This window comes from Notamacropus eugenii, chromosome 5 (genome assembly GCF_028372415.1).
Source record: "Notamacropus eugenii isolate mMacEug1 chromosome 5, mMacEug1.pri_v2, whole genome shotgun sequence".
NCBI lineage: Eukaryota > Metazoa > Chordata > Mammalia > Diprotodontia > Macropodidae > Notamacropus > Notamacropus eugenii.
The window spans coordinates 274,002,082-274,025,234 of record NC_092876.1 but is presented as its reverse complement, the minus strand read 5'-3'; the positions used below and the strand labels follow the sequence as shown (position 1 = coordinate 274,025,234).

Genomic DNA, 23,153 nt, shown 5'->3' with positions numbered 1-23,153 from the left:
GGGCTTATTCATTGAAAGTGTTTGTTTCCGCAGAAGAGACTCTGGGTAGCCGCTTAGGAGTCCCTCCCCTCCCCTTTGAAAACCCAGATTTGGTGCTTCTCTCTCTGGTAACTATGTATGTATTTCTTATGGTCAGACAGTTGAAAGCCCTGTCTGTTGATCTTTATTTCTTTGTTTGTATTTTCTCTGAAGTTTAGGGTGCTGACTTTTCCCTCTAAACTAAGTGAATGATATATGTACTTGGTTAAAGTAGATTGTTGACCCCTCAAAAGTTGCATTTCTTTTAGAAAAGCAGATCTAAGAACCTGTACAACAGGCCCTTCTGTGTATGTCGGGGTCCTTGCTGATATAATCCCCCATTTCACAGAAGGGAAAACTGGGACTTTGAGAGAAGTGATATTCTCAGACACAGCTGTTAAGCATCTGAGACAAACTTCACATCTAGTGCTCTAATCCTCTATACAGTACTTTCCTTTCAGAGGCAAGATTAAGCCCCAGTTCTCTAGACTCGAGACTCCAAAGGCTAGGCATCTTTTTAACTATGCTAGACTTCCTCTCAAGAATAGGCAGCATCTCTGGGGTATTTGGTGGGGTACCAGGAGCTGAGTGTAAAGACAATGTGCTGAATATAGTGTAGTTGGTACCCTTCTCTACCCTGAGCTCTCTTATGAGTGTATTACAGGGAGAAATACAACCTCACAGCTGGTATTTTTCACACAAATTAAGTCCAGGAAATTTAGGCTAAATAGCTTATTATATAGTCTCTGGGTCTGAGTCTGGAGAAGCAATAAACAGGTGTTGGGTATCCCGTGTCTGCAGGAAAATAGAACCAGAACTTCCCCAGAATAAACAACAGTTGCTTGGTAATATGAGCTTGCCTACATCTAAAAGCTACAAGCCCTGCTGGGAGTTGGGGGAGGGGGTGCCTGGATCATTCTGGCTGACACCTGGCTAGGAGACCAAAGGTGACATAATGATCCCAGATCCCAGAACAGGTGGAAGTTGCTTAGTAATAGAGCCCAACATAGAGAGGTAGGGAGTTTAATGGTTAAAGTTGTGGTTCGAGACACCAAACCTCAGTAACCTTTGGTAGCTGAATTTTTCCTCAATCCCTCCATGAGAGCCTCAGTTTCCCCATGTGAAAAATGAGGAGGTTATTTTTCTTGGGAGTACAAAGTAAGACAAATCAGTTCTGGTAAAAGTGGCAGCTTTAGCTGTTCCAAGAAAGAGGCTGATGGCTTTTGGTTGATGGCAACAAGTCTTCATTTCTAGAGTGGATCCGTTGAGGTTGAGGGGTGCTGGGGACCCCAAAATACCGACACACCAGGTCCTGCTCGAATGAATTCGCCTCAAGCCTGCCAAAGAAAGACAAAGTTTATTAGATTCGCCACTTTGAGTTGACTCTTAAGGAGCTTAAGTATTTGTAACGCTTGTATTCCAAAGCAGGCCAGATAGAATCTCAGCTAGACCGAGTCTGTGCTGGATCCCACCTGAGCGCCTTCATGGAGGCAAGATGGACCTTATATAGAGAAAAGACTGTAATCAGGAGATATCAGACAATGGAGGGCCTGGGCCAGAAGAGTCTGGGGTCCCAGGGATGGTCTCCATAGATCAAACCCAGGGAGGATCCTGATGGGAGTGGTTGGTAATAGGATCAAAGGGAAGAATATCAAAAGAATGCTACATAGAAGATAGGGAGTATCTGGCCTGGGAGAAATGGAAGGGGAATCCAAGGAGCCCCCCTCCCTTAAAGGCCAGACTTTCTGGGAGACCTTCAGAGTAATGGGACAAAAGCCCTCCGGATCCAAAGGGAATAGATCTTGGCTTGGGCTTGTACCCCATCATATGCACTGAAAATCACTTCAGTGGCTGTGATTAGTGCTGAATTTGTGTCCATTTTCAGTTTTGGGCACTAAATTTCAGCTTAAGCTTGATCCCAGATGATAGAATCATCTCTAAGAATATCCATTCCCAACACCAACTTCTCCGGGACTGTCTGGGAGCCTCAGGGATGGAAACTTTTCGCTTAACTTACTCTGTCTTGCATCAATATTATTTGCATACTTGTCCTTCCTGTCCCCCCACTCCCACCCCCAAATTGTAAAAATCCATCTGAGCAAGGGTTATATCTATTTTTGTATCCTTAGCACCTAGCACAGTGCCTTCCTTGAAAATATTAAGAACTTAATAAAAAATGTATTTAATTAAATTTAATTGGTGAACCTGATATAATACTTTTTGACTCCTGACATCTTTTGAGACTATATTTTTTGAATTTCAGAATCTCAGAATTTGAGGGTTGGGACTCCATCAGCCAACACAAAAGAAACCCTCACTAACATAGCTGACAAATAGTCATTCATCCCCTGCTTGAAGACCTCCCCAGAGGAAGAACCCGCCACTTCTTTAAGAAGGCCATTCCATTTTTGGACAACTTAAATTGTTAGAGAGTTTCTCCTGACTAGATGAATCTAATGGAGAGTTAGAGTTGAGAATACACAAAGAAAAAGGAAATTAGGGTACTGGGTTTGAATCCCGGCTGTGCCACTTAAAAAGTATGTTTCTAAGTACTTCAAAAGTAATTGGCTCCACTTTCTAGGCCTTCATTTCCTCATTTGTAAAGTGAGGGTGACAGATGGTTTCTAAGACCCTTGCATACTTGAAAGTCTATCATCTTACTAGAAGGAAAAGTTAGAAGGCAGTTTGGATTCAGTACCCTCTACTATAGAAAGAACTTTGAGCTAGGAATTGGTAGACCTGAGTTCAATCCTGCCTGCCTGGCTGTGTGATCCTGGGCAAGCATTTAACCTCTGTCTGCCTCAGTTTCCTCACCTGTAAAATGAAGATAATAAAGCAAATATAAAATAAATTTTATAACAATACTTACCTCCCAGGATTGTTATGAGGAGCAAATGAGATATTTGTAAAGTACTTAGCACAGTGCCTGGCACATAATAAGCAGATAGTATATCCTGCCTTCCTTGGCTCCAACCTACCCTTCCAATGTTATGCATTATAATTATACATTACACACAATATACATATGATTACATTGTGTATATATATATGTGCATATGTATATGTATATACATATGTATATATATTGTATTATATTACATACAATATACATGTAATTATACATTACTCTTCTATAGGAGTGCATACTTTATATTGTCCTATTGTCATATTGTCCTAATTGGTGTTTCTCAAACATATTACTTCACCTCTTATGCCCATGTCTTTGCACAGGGTGTCTCCCATGCCTAGAATGAACTCCTTCATCTTTGCCTCTTAGAATTCCTAGTTTCCTTCAAGGTTCAACTCAAACACCTCCTTTTCTGTGGGGCCTAGTTGCTAGTGCCCTTTGACTCCTGCCCTCAAATATTACCTTTAACTGATTTTGTACATACCCATGTATGGAGGTATATGTTGTCTTCATTGATAAAATGCATACTCCATGAAGGTACGACTATTTCCTTTTTGTCACTGTATCTCCAGAACTGAACATAATACCTGACACAGAGTACATGTTGGTTGATTTACTTATAATGGTGTAGGATTCACAAAGTCTCCCGACTTTGCCTAACCTTAACTCTTAAAATCCTGCACAGTAGGTAGTACAGACTGGATGTGTTTGGTTTTGAACATGTTATATATTTTGAGGTACCATGAAGACATCCAGACAGAGATGGCCCTCTGATGTTTGAAGACACAGGCCTACAGTCCAATGGAGAGGTGCAAGAGATCTGAGAGCCAGCAGTGAATGCTAGTTGAAGCCTTGAGATGAGAAAGTCAAAGGAAATAGTGGAGAGAAAGAAGAATAAAGGGCTGATTTTGGGTAGACAGTTACATGTAGTTATTTCAGTTCCATTTCCAGTTTCATAAAGGGAGTGGGAAGAGGAAGAGGGGCCAACAAGGGAGAAAAAAAGATTGGAGAAGTAGTAGGATGAGAATCACCAGAGTGTCAGGCCACAGGAACCATGGGAGGGGAGATGATAAAGGAGAGTGTGGACGGTGATGTGAAACTCAAATGTCAAAAAGGATGAGAACTGAGAAAAGGCCTTTGGATCTAATGATTAACAATTGGGTCTCAAGCTTATGGCAGTGGGATGGAAAATCTCTATGTATGTAAATGAGCAAGAGAATACACAAAGATACTAATAGTTTTGCAATTTTAGTTGGTTAGAATACCATGTGTGGGGCTAAACAGGCCAAGGTTTTGGGTTTGAGCCATACGCAGGCCAGTTAGCCTTGCCTTGTTCCATGACTACAAAAGAGACAAGGAAATCTGGATGAAGTCACACAAACCCATCATCACTACTGGTACATCAATGCGTCATTTGTCTCTTGATTTAAGGACAGTTTATTGCACGTGTTCACCACATGTGCCAGATCACTGATGGAATATAGAATCTTTGAAAGTCGGAGCTGAATGGGGATCTTAAGACATGAGTAAGTTCAATTTCCTCATTTTACAGATTAGGAAACTGACAACTAGGGATGTAAGATGATTTGCCTAAGGTCACAGGTGATTTAGTGACAGTCACAACAGAACCCAGACCCACTGGCTGAAAAATTGGTACTGTTAAAAAAACCAAACAAAAACCCCTATGTAGTTTCCATGCAGTAAAAAAGTGTATAAGGGTAAGCAGGGTAAATAAGAACTCCTCCTTTTTAACACAGTTTTGGTGGAAGGTAGTCATTGCTGGTAGAGAGAAGTGGTTCTTTGAAGTTCTCCTGTTTCAGAAATACTCTAAGAAAGATCAGTCAGTGTTCTCTTGAGATTCTCTGTTGGTGTCTGTCCCCAGACAAACCAGACTGGTCTCCAGTTTAACTTGGTGCCTCAGTCTAAGTGCAATAAAAATGATTGGCATACCTATTGATCTCTTCAGTCCTTAAATTAGGTTTTTTGGAATAATAATAGATGACATTTAAATAGCCTTTGAAAGTTTGCAAATTTGTATCTATTGTTATATCACCTTCAGTTCTGAATATATAATTTCCATCTCCCCTCACCAATGAACTATCCCTTGTAACAAAGATTTTTTTTAAGAGAAAAAAAAGCAATTCAGCAAAACCAACCAACACTCTCTGATAATATATGCAATATTCCACACCCCTAGGCCTCACCTCTGGAGAAAGAGAGGGAAGTGCATATAAATGAGATTATATTATAATAATTGATTAAACTCTCCTGAAGCTTGATCAAGATTTGATTTTAACTGAATTAAATAGAATCTTCGATCTAGAATCTACTGTGGATAAAAATATGGACTGGGAAACATATGTGGAAAGGAAGATCTTTTCTTATTCCCAGGAGGCAGAAGTTTAAATTCAGTGCCTCTAAGAAACATTTTGCAAGGGACTTGCCTTCCCTTGAGCCTTCTTCCACCTGAGCAACCTTCCAAACATCTTGGAGAAAATCTCAGGATGGGCAATGTACACTGGCAACCAGCAGACCTACAGGGATTTGGCTCAGCTCCAGCTTCAGGAGTTTAGAGTCAAACTGCAGCCTCTTCACCAATCCCAGATGCCAGAAATGTCTCAAGCATATTGACATCCGGCTCCTTCCTTTCTGGGTCTGATACTTGATACGAAGTGGTTTCTGTTTGCTGTGCCATATCCGGGAGTTAAAACTGAGTGATACCCAAGTGCCAATGATGTTGGAGTCGACAGCCCAAGCTGGAGAAGAATCAGACAGATGGGGCTGAAGGTTTGGGGAGACTGATTCAGGTCTGGGTTTCTAATGGTCCTCTGAGCTGCCAGCATCTGTAACTTAAGGAGGTATAAGATTCACTCTGCCTCAAAAACTTCCTCACGTTCATGGGATGGGACTGTGGCTGTAGGCTTAGTTATCTATAGAGTTACTCCTTGGGGTGGTTTATTATGATGAATCATCACATGGTACGGTAGTGGGTTTTACATTATCCTTGAGGTTATTTCTAAAGCCTTCATTTGAAATTTATTCTCAAAGAGGAACCAGGGGTCTATATAGGCTCACAGCAGGAGATGGGGCTTCAGGTGAAGAGTCCAGGAGAGACTGAATGAAATTAGTCTTTGGACTGAATATTTCTCTCTCTTTTGATTCTTTTCTCATCTACTTTTTTTTTTTTTTTGCTGAGTTCTCCCCTTCTCTCCCAACCCAATCCCCCAGTTGCTTCACTTGAATATATAGGCCAATGCTTTGGGCTGGGGGAGAGATTAGAGATGGTCCTAAGGATTCAATTCCATGTTACTTTCAAGGCTCTAGGACCAGTGTCTTTAGTATAGTGTGCCCTAGGCCCATCCTGAGACTCTTGAATTTGCTCATTTTCCCAGCACTTCTACCTGGGAAGGACCCAGGCCTTTTGGTGACCCAAACCTATCCATACTCTTGACTGTGTTGAAAAATGAATCTCTCCCAAAGGCCGAGGGGCAGGGTGCATTGGCTGGCTATTTGGCTCTTTGTTGGATGGTAGTCATTTTAACCCTTATCTGGGCTTGGAACATGGTGGAGCAAGGGTCAGACAATCCTCAGGATTCAGTTCCATTTTTTCTCTTGTCCTGTGCGGTCTGTGTCAGTCACTCTTTCATCTGTCCTTTCTTTGGTATGTGGTATCTCTGACAGCTCCAACTGAGGACTCTCCTCTCTTTTCAGAAAGGCTGTCATTTTTTTGGAAGCAGCTCCTGCTAAATTTACCACCCTCTTCCCATCTTTCTCCCAACCCTGTTGCCTTGGGGAAATTCTCCTCACATCTTAAGGAGGAGGGAATACACCCAGCTGGAAAACTCCCTGAGCTCCCCTTGCCTGCCTCTTTCTGTCCCTCCCACCCCCAGATCCTGGTCTGACTTTCACCTTGTGTCTTGGGGAGGGGAGACGGGGAGCAGGGTGCAAGGAGAATAGGAGCTGAGCTCTGAAAGTTCAGCACCACCTCCGCCCGCCCCTCTCCCCCACCCATATTCACCCTCTCCCCTCCCAAGCCCACCCTCCTAGGAGAGACGAGACAATGAGAAAGCTGCCTGACCAATCGCCTTTTGGAGAAAGTTTGGTTTCTTATCCTATTTCATTAGGCTGATTGGAGCAGCCTTTACACTCGGGCAGGCTCTGTCCCCAAGGGATCCCGTGTACAATTACACTCGCTGTTGCTGCTGTGAATGCCCTATCTCCCACAGAAATGCCAACCTCCTCCCGCCCCCTCCCCACCCCCCGCCCCTCCTCCTTTTTTATCCAGTTATTATCGCTTCCCTCTCTCTTTCTTCCCCCCCTCCTTCCTCTCTGTCTTTTCCTCTTCTTCCTTTCTCTCTCTCTCTCTGCCCTCCTTGCAGCTCCAAGCCGGTTGCCCAACCTGGTCTCCAGAACACAAACAGCTGAGAGTTTGCCTCGCGGCCCCGCGGGGAGCGTGTCACCGAGTAGTCCCAGCTAAGGCGGAGACGCAAGCAGACGAGGGAGAACCAGCGGAAGAAAAACAAGCGAGCCAAGCGCTCCAGAGGGGAGCCCCAAGAGGGAAGCCCGGGGGGTTGGCAGCCCGGCCTGCTGCCCGCCTTCGGCCACGGGCATCTCTCCGGTGGAGGGCAGCAAGCTTGGGGGGAGCCCTGGGTTGTAGAGAAAGTTGTAGACACTTCCGGAGCACTCGCCGGCTGCCTCCACCATCCCGCAGCAGGATAAAGAAGTTGCCCAAGTCTTTGCAGCATGCCAAGGTGTTGCCTAACGTGGGGGACAGTGTATTATTAGTGGGCAGGCCAGGAAGAAGGAGAGAGAGAGAGAGAGAGAGAGAGAGAGAGAGAGAGAGAGAGAGAGAGAGAGAGAGAGAGAGAGAGAGAGAGAGAGAGACTTCTGAGAGTGTAGAGAGTGGAGGACGAGAGCCCAATGCCAGCTGCCAACATCATGGAGAACCTCCAGCTACCCGCCCTGCAGGTGCCAGGGGAGTCCCAGGGAGCCCCCGAGGTCAGCCCAGTCTGGTCCAGCTCATCCACGCCCACGCTTCGTCGGCGGAGATTCAAAATGCGCCGGATGAAGAACGTGCAAGAGCAAAGTTTGGAGGGGGGCCTGGCCCCGGACTTGCCCAGCCCTTTGGCCCCTGGCAAGGAGTTCTTGCAATTGCCGTCCATCGAGATAACCCCGTCCAGCGATGAGGACACTCCCTGGTCCAACTGCTCCACACCCAGCGCTTCACCTCGCCGCAAACGCTTCCTCCTCCGAAAGTGGCTGCGGGTGAGAGAGCGCAAACAATGCAGTGAGAGCAGGTATGTCCCACCAGTCACCAGATCTTTCCTTCCTCGCTCCCACCCCCTCGGTGGGAGCCGGTCAGGGTCCTGGGGAATCATAGTGGGAGCATTCTGCGCACCATTCACCGAGTCCTTTCCCAGGTTAATGAACAGAACGAGCTTAAGCGCCCCCTTTTTTCTCTCCATCCATCCCACCATCCATTCACACGTCTCCGATTTCCTCTTCTAAGGGCAAGGGATGAGCCGCCCTGGCTGCTGAATATTTATACGTGTCCTGTTGACTCCCTGATTAATATTTGATATGATATAATAGGATGTCAGTTAAGCACCTAGCACGTGCCAGCCACTGGGGGGTGGGGGGCAAATACAAAAATGAAGACAGTCCCAGCCCTCAAAGAGTGTGTTTTCTATCCGTTATAGACACATCACGTTTACAGATAAGTTTCACAAGATTTGAACAAGGTAAATTTGCAGCAGACATCCTAAGGGGAGGGTGGTGGTGGTGGAAGGGTCAGGAGAGACTTTTTTGGAAGTAGTAGCACTTGATCTGAGCCCTGAAAGGCTCTTAGGGAGGGGAAATATCCAAGGCATGGGCAACAGCCTGAGTGACACACACATGGTCATAGGGTTTAGGGCTGAAGAGTGTGGAAATCACCTGACCCAACACTATCAGTTATAGAGGAAGCTGAGGTCCCAATTCATACTGGAGTGATTTGTCCAAAGGCTCACAGCTGGCAAAAGGCTTGGGAGACAAGGGTCTGGGCCTCTTGATTCTGGGTCTTTTTCTCATCCTAGGAGTCTGCCCATTTCCCTTTGAAATACAAGGGGATAGTGTAGCTGAGGGGTCCCACAGACTGGGCCACAGTTAACTAACACTGTCTATGAACCTTTAGAACTTGACACACTCTGGGTTCTGCCACAGTGGTGACAATCATTTGGGCCCTATCCCCTTTTTGCCATGTGTAACCATTCCAAAAAATGTGTTCTAGATTGCATCTGCCTCCTGGGAAAGGTTTTCTTGTTTATATTTTGTTTTTTACCCCTGGCTAGGGTTGAAGATGAAAGGTGTGTAGGAGGTAGTGATGTTGCTGCAAAACCAAGGCTGAGGTCAGGGATTCAGGGGTTGCTATTTAGGGCTGTGTTCTCATTGGCTGGTGAGAGGGGTCTGCTGTCTCATTGGGTAGTGCAGTCTGTTCATGCTGGCCACACAAAAGATATTTCTCTTTTCTGGACTTGAGACTCAGGCTGTGTGTATGTATATGAGGCAATTGAACTGCAGTGTCAGTTTACAGCCTGCCCCCACCAGGCTGTAAACTCCTTTAAATTCAGTTCCCTTCCATTCAACAAGTATTTATTTGGCACCTCCTGTGTTCCCAACACCTTGGGGGAGACCCCAGAGAAGCAAGAAACCCAGTTTTTGCCCTTCAGGAGAATTCAGTCTAGATGGGGAGACAAAACACTTGTGAAGTGATTAATGAGCAATTAAGAGCTGAAGTATGTGGCACTGACTATAATTACCTTAGGAATTCGTTGTGAGCTAGAATAGTAGGGAAAGGCTTTAAGCAGGCCCAGAGCTGGTCCCTGAAGGAGTGGGATCTGGATAGAGGAGGAGAGAATTCATGGTGATTTAGGCACACATAATGGTATGGAGGTGGGGATAAAAAGGGCATAGTAGTGGGATATGAAAGAGAGTAGTGGATAGAACACTGATTTTGTAGTCAGGAAGGCCTGAGTTCAAATCTTGTCTCAGCCACTCGTTACCTGTGTGACCCTAAGAAAGTCACTTAACCTCTCTATGTCCCTTTCCACACCTGTAAAATAAGAGTATTGGATTTTATGATCTGAAATTCAAGCTCCTAAAGGCCCAAAAGCAGCAGAGGATGAGAATCCCAAAGTAACTCTGTGCAGTTGGCACCAAACCAGCCTGTAGAAGCTGCTCCTGAGACAGCTGTACCCAGGATTTCCTATAGACCCTGAGAACAGCATTTTTCTTTGCTAGGCACACTGCTAGTTGCAAGGGCAAAAGAAGCCAGAGAAGAACCCAGATCTGGCTCTTATGTTTGGAGCTAACCTTAAACTGAAGTAGTTCTTCAAGGTTTGCCCACTATTCTTTTCCTGAGAGAAAAACAGTACTTTATATTTCTTAGCACTTTAAGGTTTATAAAGCACTTTGTATGCATTATCCCATTTATGCCTACAAAAAAAAGTTCGTCTTGTTTCAGGTGTTATTCTCATTTTACAGCTGAGGCACCTAGAGGTTATATGATTTGCCCATAGTCATTGAGCTAGTGTCAGAGGTGTGATTTAAACAGGAGCACTGTTTGTTGAAAGTCTGGTCACCTATCCATTACATCTGCATTGTGATTCCTCTCTCAAATAAAATTATCAGATGAGATAATATTTGGATCATATGTGCCTGACACATAGTAAGTGCTTAGTAAATGCATGCTCTATCTCCCTCCTCTTTCTTTTCTCTTCTCTGTCTATGAAAATCCACGAGAGAAGGTATTTCTAGTGAGATTTCTCCATCTCCACCAGGTAGGGAATAAAGAAAAAGGACTTGCCAAGTAAGATTACTATGAAGATCTAAGTATAAATTTCTTGCAGAATTATACATCTGGGTAACAGAGACAAAATTGAAATATTCCCTGCCCTTGAGGAGTCTGAGTTTTATAAGGGCATATGGACATAGAGACTAAGCAGTGAAAGGGACCTCAGTAGTCATCTCATCTAACCCTTACCCAGATCATTTACCCCATATACAGCCCTCCCTCCTCAAAAACAAAGTCAAGTGCAAGTCATGTCATTATTTCTCTGATGACATGGTCTTCTTTGGCAGCAAAGGACGAACACACACATACACCCCATATACATTATCCTTCGAGGATGGGCATCCCATCTTTCTTTGAAGACCACCAGAAAGAGCAGTTCATGAGGGACCCCACCCATCTACCTTGACCCAGCCCGTTCCACTTCAGGCAGTTCTAATTGTTAAGAAATCTTTCTTTGAGTTGAACCAAAATCTACCCCTCTGTGACATTTTCTTAATTTTGACCTCAGGGTTGAGTAGAAAAAATGCAGTCCTTTAATATGAAAGTCCTTTGGATATTTGAAGAATAGTGTTGTATAATTGGATGTCTTTCCTTTTCGAGGCTAAATTTTAGTGCCTTTAACAGATTCTCATATGGCCTGGTTTAAAATACTCATACCTTTCTGTGGATATACTGAAGTTTATTAATGGCCCTCTTACTGCTAAAATGTAACTCCCAGAACCGGATTATAATGCTTGGAGTAATCAACTAGGGCAGAGTGCAAGAGTATCATCTCCCTTGTTCTGGATACTTTACTTCTGTTAATAAAACTGAAATGAATTGTCCAAGTAAGGGGAGGGAGAGGGAAGAGAGGGGGGGAGGGAGAGAGAGGGAGAGAGGGAGAGAGAGAAGGAGGGAGGGAGAGAGGGAGAGAGGGAGAGAGAGAGGGAGGGAGGGAGAAAGAGGGAGAGAGGGAGGGAGGTAGAGAGAGAGAGGGTCTTTAAAATATGGAAGGGTTCTCATCTTGCTAAAAAGTTTTCAGGGCAGTCCTGTTTAGAAACATTGAATGATTTTTAGCATATGCTAACTTCAAATCTTGGAAATCTGAAAGGCAGCTAATATCTTATCTTTGACACGGGTTCAAAGTTAAAACTTAGCACCCCATTTTCTTTAAGCCTTGGGCAAAGAATGCTGTACAAGTGCCAAGCAAACAGCTGGATGAGTAGGATAGATGGCACAGTGAATAGGGCACTAGTCTTCAAGTCAGGAAAACCTGCATTCAAATTCAGCATCAGATTATCTTAGTAGCTGTGTGACCCTGGGCTGTTTGCCTCAGTTTTCCCTTCTATAAAATGGGGATAATAATAGCACCTACCTCCCAGGGTTGTTATAAGGATCAAATGAGATAATTATTGTAAAGCATTTAGCACAGTGCCTAGGACATAGTACGTGCTGTATAAATGTTAGCTGTTAATATTATTATTAGAATGTTCTAGCCATCTTCACCATCAGTTAATCAGCAAACGGGCACTTTGCCAGGCCCTATGCTATGCACTGGGGATTCAAGGGCAGCAATGAAATAGTCCCTGCTATCAAGGATATATACATAAGATATATATATATATATTATATATATAACTTGTACATAAAATATATAACCGACACTTACGCATACACATAAAACCTGTCAAACCTATGTACACACACATATAAAATGTATAACCTACATATATATACAGATAAACAAAATCTCCACATAACTAACACAAAGTTATTTTGGGAAGAGCACTGGTAGCTGGGAAGATCAGGAAAGGCTTTTCATGTTAAAGTTGACATTTGAGATGAGTTTTAAAGGAAACAAGAGAAACTTAAGGAGGTAGCAGTGAGGAGGAAGGACATTCTGATGGAAAGGTTTGGAGATGGGAGACTGAGTGCCATGAGTGAGAGAAACAGTAAAAAAGGCCAGTTTGGTTGTACCATAGAAAGCAGGATGGGGAGTAATGTGTAATAAGACTGAAAAGGGGCTTTGAATGTTAAACATATTTCCTGCTTAGGTATATTTCTCATGGCCCATTGTGTGTTTCTGTGCATGAGGCTCCCATATCCTTCATCTATACCTAGAATTCCTTGCTCCTCATTACCCTGCTTAGATTTCACTACCCTCTCTGAATTCTGATCAGAAAATAGCTTGAATTAGGTAGGGATTAACATACCAGACCCAGCATGGCATCCTCCTTCTTCCCATGCCCTCTGTACCCAATCTGCCTCTCTAAAGTATATAAAAATTCCACTCAGCGTTTGCCATAGCATTCTACCTGGTGTGACTAGGGAAAGAAGGTGGGGCCAAGGAGAGCCTCTACTTTGCACTCTGATTTTACCTGTATTGGCTTGAATAATAAGAAAGTTGACAGACTCCTTTTACTTAGCCCAGGGTGGCAGAGAAGAAGGGAGAGTCATCAGGGTAAAGGGTTCAGGATCAAAGGAAAAGCAAACACAAACACCGATAAGGCTGAGACACCAGTGACGATGGCTTTTGAAGGAACCTCTCTTTTTCCCCTTATTTCCTTAGGGATGAATGTCTAGGACAAAGAAAATGACAAAGCCATGATACCATGTTTCCTGGGTTCCCTCATGTCAGCTTAAATGGGGGAGATGGGGTGAATGAGAACAGATTGTAGAATAAAGATAGAACTCCTCCACTCCCATTTTGATTCCAGTTTTTGTTGTTGTTTTTCTGTACTAGGAAATATAGAACAAAAAAAATGGTTAACTGAGAATTGCCATCCAAAATAAGTGAGGCGATAGAGAGCACATAGCTGTTACCCTTGATAACTTCAAATCCCCAAGTTTTGATGAGCTTTACTCTAGAATACTGAATAAATTTTCAAGGGGTAAATCCTGAGGCACCATTGTCAATATTAGATGGGTGATCTTAGAAAAAGCACAGCAAATGGGAGAGATGCTACAGGATTGGAGACAAAATGTTATCTTAATTTTCAAATATGAGAATCTTGACTTTGAATTCTTTTTTTTTTATTTTTTTTTATTTTTTTAATTTTTTTAATGTTTAACAATCACTGCCATACAATTGCGATTTTATCCCTCCCCACCCACCCCCCACTACCTCCCTCCCTCCCCACGACTGCATACAATTCTGTATAGATTCTACATATACTTTCCTATTGAGTATATTTTCACTATTTGACTTTGAATTCTTTCAAAATTCTAACCACATTATTAAAGGGGTGATTTGTGAGCATTTAAAAAGGGAATCAGGGGTCAATTAGTCTTTGTTATCATGAGTTTGTCTAGAAAAGCTCAAATGGTACCAGACTAACCACATTTCCATTTGTGATAGGATTACTACCCTGGTATATAGCAAGGAAATTCCTTGAAAGTATTTGACAAAATCTCTCCTGATATCTTTATGGACAAAGTGATAGTATAGTTAGGGGGATTTGAAGCTGTTTGAATATGTGGAACCCTGACATGGTGATTAATGGATTATTGTCAATTTGGAAGTAGGTCTTCAGTGAAGTACCTCAGGAATTGACCCTTTATTCAGTTTTTATGGCATATGTTATACTTATCATATTTGACAGGCATATCAGATTTTTAGGTGACATAAAGATAGCAGGGTTAATTGACAAACTATAACAAAATCATTACCTCAAAATAACCTCACAGGCAGGGTGGGGAACTGGCAGGCTTGAGACCACATATGGCCTTCTAGGTTGTTGGGTAAGGCCTTTGGACTGAGTCCAAATTTTACAGAACATATCCTTTTATTAAGGGGATTTGTTCTGTGAAGTTTGGACTGCACTTGAGGACTTGGAGGACCACATGTGACCTTGAGACCTCAGGTTCCCCACCCCTGGGCTGGATTAATGGGACAAATGAAAGAATGTGAAACTTAATAGGAGAAAATACAAAGTACTAAACAATACTTGAGTTGAGAAAAAAGGTTTTACAAGTATAAATGTGGGAGGCATAGCTAGAGAACAATTATATGGAAAAGATCTGAGCGTTTTAGTGACCGATAAGCAGAATATGAGTGAATGGTGGAGCTAACAGCAAAAATAACTAATGAGATTTTAGGTAACTTGACTAGAAGCATAGAGTGCCATGGGCAGTTTGCTCAACCTTCCCGTGCCCCTGGACTCTTGGAAGACTCTTAAGTAGTCTAGTAGGTCCTGATATGCATTAATGGAGGTCCTTCACTCTTTGGGAGTTTCTTATAGCAGTGAAATCACAGGCCTGATTCTGTGTCCAAGGTAATAAAGGTTATAGTTCTGCTTTATGTACTTTGCCCTGATTGTGGTAGCATAGTCGCTAGGGAATCCTAGAGAGGTGGGGAAAGGAAAGAAATAGGTGAAGAAACTCCTTTATGAAGAATTGTGTGGTCATTTTCAGCGTTTAGGGGAATACTTAAGGAACAGGAAGAAAGTTTGGTACAACTCTGCTGCCTTTGGGTTGATTTGGATCAACAGTGAGAGAGGAACTCACCCAAGTAAATCTTGGGCAAGTCCAGAAGGGTGGAGCTTTCACTTCCCTCCTATGGGGGCTGTGTATGCCCCATTTGTCCCCAGATTAGATGGGAAGGGAGAGGAAGCAATTGTTATGTGTTTGCATTTCTTCTCTCTCTCTTCCCCCACCCAGTACCTTCTCCTTGCTGTGGAGGAGGAGACAGACTTGCAGAAGGTTCAATCTGGGCTCCTGATTATCTAACAAAATTAGTTGAGACTGAGTCTTCTTTTTTTTCTGTCGATGTATTTGAGAATATTGTAGATGTTATAGGTTATTAAATATTTGGGAACACTGCAAATGTTATAGTTTATCATGCATCTAGAGTATGAGAATGATAGTTTTTAAAGGATATCGTCAATAAAGTGGAATAGTCAACTAGTTTTATTAAGTACCTACTATGTACCTGGCATAGTGCTAATAAGTGCTGGGGATATAAATGCAACAAATGGTCCCTGCTTTCCAGGAGTTCACAGCTTTGTACAAATAAGATCTATCTATTTATCTATATATCTATATCTATATTTATATAGATGTGGAGACATGTATCTATGTGTGTTTGTGTGTGTATTTATATATTTATGGAGAGAGAGAGAGAGAGAGAGAGAGAAAGAGAGGAAGAGGATAGATTGGAGGTAATCTCAACAGGAAGGCATTAAGATTAAGGAGGAATGGGAAAAGCTTCCTACAGAAGGTGGGACTATGGCTCAGACTTGAAGGAAGTCAGGAGAATTGAGAGGGGAGATGGAGAGGGAGAGAGTTCTAGGCATGGAGTACAATTTATGAAAATGCCTGGAGTAGAGAAGTGGAACAGAGGCCAGTGTCACCAGATCACAGAGTAGGTAGAAGGGAGTAAAGTATAAGAAGACTGGAAAAGTAGAAAGGGTCTAGGTTTATGGATGATTTCAAAAGCCAAACAGGATTTTATATTTGACCCTGAAGGCAATAGGGAGCCCTAGTCATACCTATGCTCCAGGAAGATCAATTTGACAGTTGAGTGGAGAGTGGATAGGAATGTAGAGAGGCTTGAAGCAAGCAGGCAGGCAGACCAACCAGCAGGTTAGTGTGCTACTCTAGGCACGAGGTAATAAAGACCTGCACCAGGGTGGTTGCCTGGTCAGAGGAGAGAAGCGTGTGTATAAAAGATGTGAAGGTGCAAAGGGCAGGACTTGACATCTGATTACATATGGGGATGAGAGTGAAGAGTTAAGGAATACACTTAGGTTGAAAACTTGGGTGATGGAGGTGACAATGGTACCCTCAACAGAGAGGGTTTTGAGGGAAGGGGTGATGAAGTTTCCATATGTTAAGTTTAAGTGGGCTATCCAGTTTGAAGTGTCTAAGAGGCAGTTGGAGAGGTGAGATTGGAGCTTGGGAGAGGGATTAGGCTAGACAAATAGATATCAGAGTCATCTGCACAGAATAAATATTGAAGCTGGTGAGATCACCAAATGAAATAGCATTGGGTGAGAAGAATTGAAAACAACCACATACATGGGGCACATCCAGAAGAAGAAGACAGGATTGGATATCTTCATTCAACAATCATTTTTTTAAGCACCAGAAATTGTGTAAGGGATATAATGACATCAATGCAACAATATCTATCCTCAATGAACTGTATTCTATAGGGGAAATAGAATGTACAAATGTAAGTATATAACAAAAATGTACAAACTCAAAATAATGAGGGGACACTAGCAGTTGGCAGGAGAGATCAGGAAGAGCCTTATGTCAGAAGTGTTGGAGCTGAACCTTGAAGGAAATTAGGGATCCTGAGCAGGAATGATGAGGAGGGAGTATATTTTGGCAGGGAAGACAGTTGATGCAAAGGTATAGAGATGGGAAATGGGTGTGTGGTGAGGAAGGTTAATTGGGTTGTCCTGAAGCGTGCATGTCAACAGACACTGCATGACCACTTAGGGATATCATAGAGTGGTTTTCTACTCCATTCTGGTTGGACTAGATTACTTTTGAAGAGCTGGGAGTCTGATGAAGCATCCCTAAAGCTGTCCATTAAAGGATCAGTGGAAGGAACTGTTGAAGCTCAATCCAGATGAAGAAATGACTTAGGGAGGATGTGAGGCCTGTCCCTTTTCAGTGTATGGAGTATATATAACAAGCTTAAAACTTCTTAAAACTTTGAGGACACCTTGATTTTTAGCAGTTTATCATCTGGAAGGGGAGTTGGATGTCTTCTGCTTGGGCCTTGAGAGCAGAATTTGGAGCAAAGGATGCAAGGGTTAGACTCCATGCCAAGAAGAACTTCCCAATATAGCAGCCTAAGAGACAGCATGGTGTAAAGGACCTAAAAATCTAGAAGGCCTAGATTCAAATTCTACCTCAAATACTTATTCTCTGTGCAACCCTGAGCACATTAGCTAACCTGTCTGTGCCTCTTCTATAAAATGCGGTAGACTCCGTAGTCTCCAAGATTCCTTCCAGCTCTAATAATAATAATAATATCTAGCATTTATAGTACCGGCCATGTACCAAGTACTTTATTTGTCTCATTTGATCCTCAAAACAACCTTGGAAAGTAGGTGCTATTATTATCCCCATTGTATAGATGAAGAAACTTAGATAGACAGTGGTTAAGTGACTTGCTCAAGGTCACACAGCTAGTAAAAGTGTCTGAGGCTGGATTGAATTCAAGACTCCCCACCCAGTGCACTATCCACTGTACCACCTAGCTGCCTCTAAATATGTGATCTAGACATATGCTCCTAAATGGAATGGCTGCCTTGGAAAGTAAGAGTTCCTACCACCAGAAGTTTTTGAGCATAGGCTGGATGACCATTGACTATCAATAATGGTCAGGGCCATTATGGGAGAAAATCCTTGCCCTGGTAGGAGATGGTTGGACTAGCTGGCCACTGATGTATTATTCTTCTTGTGACTCTTTGAGTATTCAATTTTGTCCTCTTAAAATCAATGTTTGAAAACTTCCCATTCTCCTTAGTGATATGTTCTAGATGTAGTGACAACTCAAAGCAAAACCCAATGACCAGCATTCCAATTTTTTTCTGGGAGAACTCAGTGGCTTGATTTGGGTAATACCTTCTTGGAAGGAAGCTATTCCCTAAACAGAAAACGATGAGCCCTAGGCAGGAGTGTGAAATGTTCAGTTTGTCTGCTGCCATCTATCCCAGAGTGACCTCTGAATCATGTCTTTGTGCACATCAGCACTGTGAGCAGCCATTCTCTGTCCCAACCTCTCCCTTCCCACTTTGTAGGCTGTCGCCGTGAGAGAAGATTTAACATTAAGCCTCCAGGGGTTCTACTTTTATACAAGAGACTGTTAGGAACATCTTTTTTTTTTTTTTTTCTGAGCCTTTGCCAGATTTATGGACGGGATCTTGCTGGTGTCAGTCTAGTATGATGGGCATGTTGCAGTTTTGCTTGGCATGTAACGATTGTACTTTGTTGATGCAACTAACTCAATCCCCCTGATTTTTGTTTCTTGATGTATGCTAGTCTTTGGGTGAACTGATCCATATCTCTTACATTATTTCACAGTCTTTCCTATGGGTAGAGCAGAGGAGAGAAGAATGCTTTTCACTCACTCAGAGGGAGACAACATCTTTTTCCCTTGGTAGCTCATAGTCTAATGAGGGAAGTATGTTTGATATACATCTGGTGGGCAAAAATATATAAAAGGCATAAAGTCACAAAAAATAGGTATTTTGAACAATAATAATAATAAGTCCTTAAAGTATTTAGTATTTGCAGAGAGCTTTACAGATATCTCATTTAATCCAGGAAGGTAGGTGCTATTACTATCCCTGGTTTACAAATGAGCAAACTAAAGCAGGTTAGATTGACTTGCCCAGTATCACATAGCTAGCAAGTGTCAGAGGCTGGATTTGAATTCAGGTTCAGCTCTCTATCCACTGAGCCACCTAGCTGCTTCAGATAATATAGACTCATATGATATTAAAATTGAATTAAAATTGGTTCAGTTTCCTGATTTTTACAGATAAGGAAACTGACACCAACTCCTTGGAAGTAACCTGCCCAAGGTCACACAGCAAGGAACTGGCAGAAGGGCCACCTTAGGGCAAATTTAGACTTTGGTCACCTGGGCTAGTGTTCTTTCCATTATACCTTATTGAATTTAGGATAAATGTTAAAATGTTAAAAGATAGGAGTAACAGGTAATTGTTGAGCAGGACAACACTAAGTATAAGGTATATAAATGAAGTGTATGTATACAGAATATTACTAAAGAAAGAACATAGTCAAATAAAATTTTAAATGCCTTCCATTTTAATAATTTAAGATGTTTTTATTCATATGATGGAGACATATATTGAGATTGGTCATAGCTTAAAGAAATTATTGGTCATGTGGGGTAAACTAGAAAAATCTTCCTGGCAAAAAATGGTTTTGGAAGCTTGGAATGTGAGAAAAGAAAATGGGAATGGCCCTCGTTGGGGAGGTGGGCAATGCCTTATCTTTGGGAAACATTTGCAGTGGCTGATAGGGTAAAGGAGAACAGTAATGATTGACCCAGTGAGAAAGAACCAGTCTTCCGTGGATGTGGCTTACAGAATAAGAAGCTGCAGAAAGAGACAAAGATTAAATGGAACCCTCAGTAACCCCAGGAGATTCGTAGAGATTAAGTTAGTCTGTGGGAGTTTGACTTTCTGACAGTTACTTTGGTGGGTAGATGTCCTGAATATGTTACGCACAGCATGAGGAACCAAGATGAACAAATGGCAGCTGTGGTGGAGGTGATGCTATCCCAGTCCTCCCTCATGAGGCTAGTTTTTTCAAGATGAACCTACAAATTGCCATGCCATCCATTTGAAGGAAAGCAGCAAATTTTCATTAAAGTTCCTACACTCACTAGCTGGTGAGGCACTTCCTCTCTGCAGTTTTACTTAATCCAGGCACAAATGCATATCTGCATTTGTGTGGACAGAGCTATGTCCCACATCCCAAGTGAAAGAGGGGCTTGCCTTCAGTGAGATGGGTTAGAGGTTGGGAGGGAACAGAAATCATCAATGTGACTGTGACCATTTAAAGACCTAGCTTTATCAAGAATGCCTGACATTTGGTTAGGTTTTTTTGTCTAAAGGTTTGAAAAAGCCTTTTTCTGTCATTTCTGGAATCTCCTGAAATCCTGTGAAATGGATAATCTGATCCCAGGTATTGTTTAATTCTGATATATAGGGAAGACCAAGTAGTTTGTCTACTACCTAAGGTCACCTAGCAAGTTAGTGGAAAAATGAGGTCTAGAATTCAGTTTCTGCTGCATTTAACACTGACTTCCCATGTTTTTGGATGTCAGGGGACTGGGATCTTTCTTTCAGATTCAAGTTTTTTCTCTCCCTTTGTTTCTGTTCCTTTTCCTACAGTGTGTTCTTGTAGTTTTTCAACCTGGCTTTTTTTCTGGGTTATAGTTTAGGGCCAAGAATTGAGTGAGCAGAGGTGAGGGGACCAGAGTAGGAATGAACAACCCACATGTTTCTTTTCTTTTGCAACTGTAGAAAAGCAATTTTCTTGGGGACCCAGGACTTGGGGCTAAGGTGTTTGCCCTTATCAAATGACAGCAAGGAAATAAGAAACAAATAGATTGATGACTTCGGCCTTCTGGAAACCCCCAAAGTCATCCAGTTCCCAGGCTAAGTTGCCTGGACTGTTTCATTTTGCAGAATGCTAGTGGTAGGAACGCCTGACTGTAGAGGTCATCTGCTCCAACCTCTTCATTTTACTCATAAGAAAACTCATAGTCAGAAACTCACAAGGTTAAACAGCTAGTTAATGGGAAAACTGAGCTTGCAACCAATGTAATGCATTTTCCACTACACCACTGCTGGCTGGGACCTTTTCATAATTACAGTAAATCAAAGTTGTCAAGGACCTCAAAGGATGTCTGTCCAAGGGGTGGGGAACCTGCAGCCTTGAAGCCACATGTGGCCTTTTGACTGAGTCCAAATTTTATAGAACAAATGCTTTTATTAGGGACTTTGTTCTATGAAGTTTGGATTCAGTCAAAGGGCTGAACTTGAAAACCTAAAGGGTCACATGTGGCCTCGAGACTGAAAATTCCTCACCCCTGGACTCTAACCAATACCTGAACTTATTTCTTCTATGGTGCTTGAAAATCTTCATTGTTGGTGGGCCTGCCACTCTCAGGTGCAGGCTATTCCACTTTTTAATTCAGAGTTCCTTTGTGAGTTTTTCTCTTAGTCTTCCTTAAACATGCTATTTCTCCCTGGAGAGTCAGTGTGGTGTATAGTTCGGGAGCCCAGGAGACTGGAGTTCAAATCTGAGTTCTGCCACTTAGTTGATGTGTGATACTGGGCAACTCACTTAACTTCTCTGTATGTCCATTTCATCATCTTTGAAGTGGAGATAATAGAATGATCCTATTATGTAGCTCATAAGGACAAGAGCACTTCATCATACTTAAAGTGCCATATAGATATAAGTTGCCTTGGGCCATTGGCTTAGTCTGGAAAACAACAGAAGATCAATAGAGTTGAAAGGGACTTCATTTAGCACCACCACACCATCCAATCCTTCAGATAAGGAGACTGATATGTAGGGAAATTAAGTGACATACTCAAAGTATTTATGTAAGCAAGGAAGGAAGACGTCCACAAAGCAGATGGAGCACATCATAATACATAGGAAAGAGTTTTCAGGGGTTCCTGCTCCCAAATTCCTTCTTTGTCCTCATAGAAAAATTCAGTAGAACAAATTTCCATAGGTCAGTGGCAGATTGGGGGGAAGTTTGATGAGCCCCACTTTATGCTAATTAAATGAGATAACATATAAAGCACTTTGCACACCTGAAAGTGCCATATAATTTCTGGTAGAGAATTGAAGCTTGCTTGTCCTTCTCATGACCTCATAGGGTTGGATAGTATATGTACCTTCAGAGATTCTGAGAGTTTTTCTCTTGTTTCCTTATAGGACTATATTTCTCTGACACATTAGTAAACACTCACACTGACGTAGCATTTTACATTTCACACAATGTTTTCCTTATAGCAACCCTATGAGGTAGGTAATGCAAGTGAATATTACTATTCCTTATTTCACAGTTCATGAAAGAAACTCGCACAGGTTAACTCATAAAGACTTGACTCCATGGATCTGCCAAGAAGAACTCAGACTAAAGCCCAGGTCTTAGAACTGACTGTACATCCAACTAACAGAAGTGCTCTTCTGTGTCCTTTCCTATGTGTTCTTTTCTCCCTCTCAATTCTCTTTTTTAAAAAATTTATTTATTTTTAGTTTTCAACATTTATTTCCACAAGATTTTGAGCTCCAAATTTTCTCCCAGCCTCTCCCCTCCCTCCACCCCAAGATACCATGCATTCTGATTACCCCTTCCCCCAATCTGCCCTCCCTTCTATCACACCCCTCCCTTCCCTTATCTCCATCTCCTCTATTTTCTTGTAGGGCAAGATAGATTTCTGTATCTCATTACCTATATTTCTTATTTCCCAGTTACACGTAAAAACAATTTTTGACATTCGTTTTTAAAACTTTGAATTCCAGCTTCTCTCCCTTCCTCCCTCCCCACCCATCCCCACTGAGAAGGCAAGCAATTCAATAGAGGTTATACATAGTTATACAAAAGACTTCCATAAAAGACATGTTGTGAAAGGCTAACTATATTTCCCTCTATCCTATCCTGCCCCCATTTATTTTATTCTCTTATGACCTTGTCCCTCCTCAAAAGTGTTTACTTCTAGTTACTTCCTTCTCCCATTTGCCCTCCCTTCTGTCATCCCCTTCACCCCATTTGTCCCCTTCTCCCCTACTTTCCTGTAGTGTAAGATAGATTTTCATACCAAATTGAGTGTGTATGTTATTCCCTACTTAAGCCAAATGTGATGAGAGTAAGCTTCACTTTCTCCCTCTCACCTCCTT

At 42.3% G+C, this 23,153-nt stretch overlaps 1 protein-coding gene and 1 long non-coding RNA gene across 9 annotated transcripts in view; one reads left to right on the top strand and one right to left on the bottom strand.

Moving 5' to 3' along the window:
- The window catches only part of GRAMD1B (GRAM domain containing 1B), a 333,834-nt gene that overhangs the window by 85,292 nt on the left and 225,389 nt on the right, over nucleotides 1-23,153 (top strand). For 5 of the 8 annotated variants that reach the window (XR_011967771.1, XM_072612891.1, XM_072612889.1 and 2 more), the window contains exon 1: nucleotides 7,847-8,223. The exons of 1 other annotated variant lie outside the window; for it this stretch is intronic. Coding sequence is in view for 4 of the 7 variants with exons in the window: in XM_072612891.1 (XP_072468992.1) it covers nucleotides 7,847-8,223 (377 nt within the window). In the remaining 3 variants the exon portion in view is untranslated. Of the gene's footprint in view, nucleotides 1-7,846; nucleotides 8,224-8,436; nucleotides 8,668-11,718 lie in introns of those variants that run through there. 2 more of the 8 variants (XM_072612899.1, XM_072612900.1) reach the window with 2 other exon arrangements.
- On the bottom strand, nucleotides 1,026-6,910 carry LOC140506107 (uncharacterized). Its single transcript, XR_011967774.1, has 2 exons — nucleotides 3,411-6,910; nucleotides 1,026-1,355 (listed from the first exon to the last, which is right to left on the bottom strand). It is a non-coding gene; the product is annotated as an uncharacterized lncRNA (long non-coding RNA).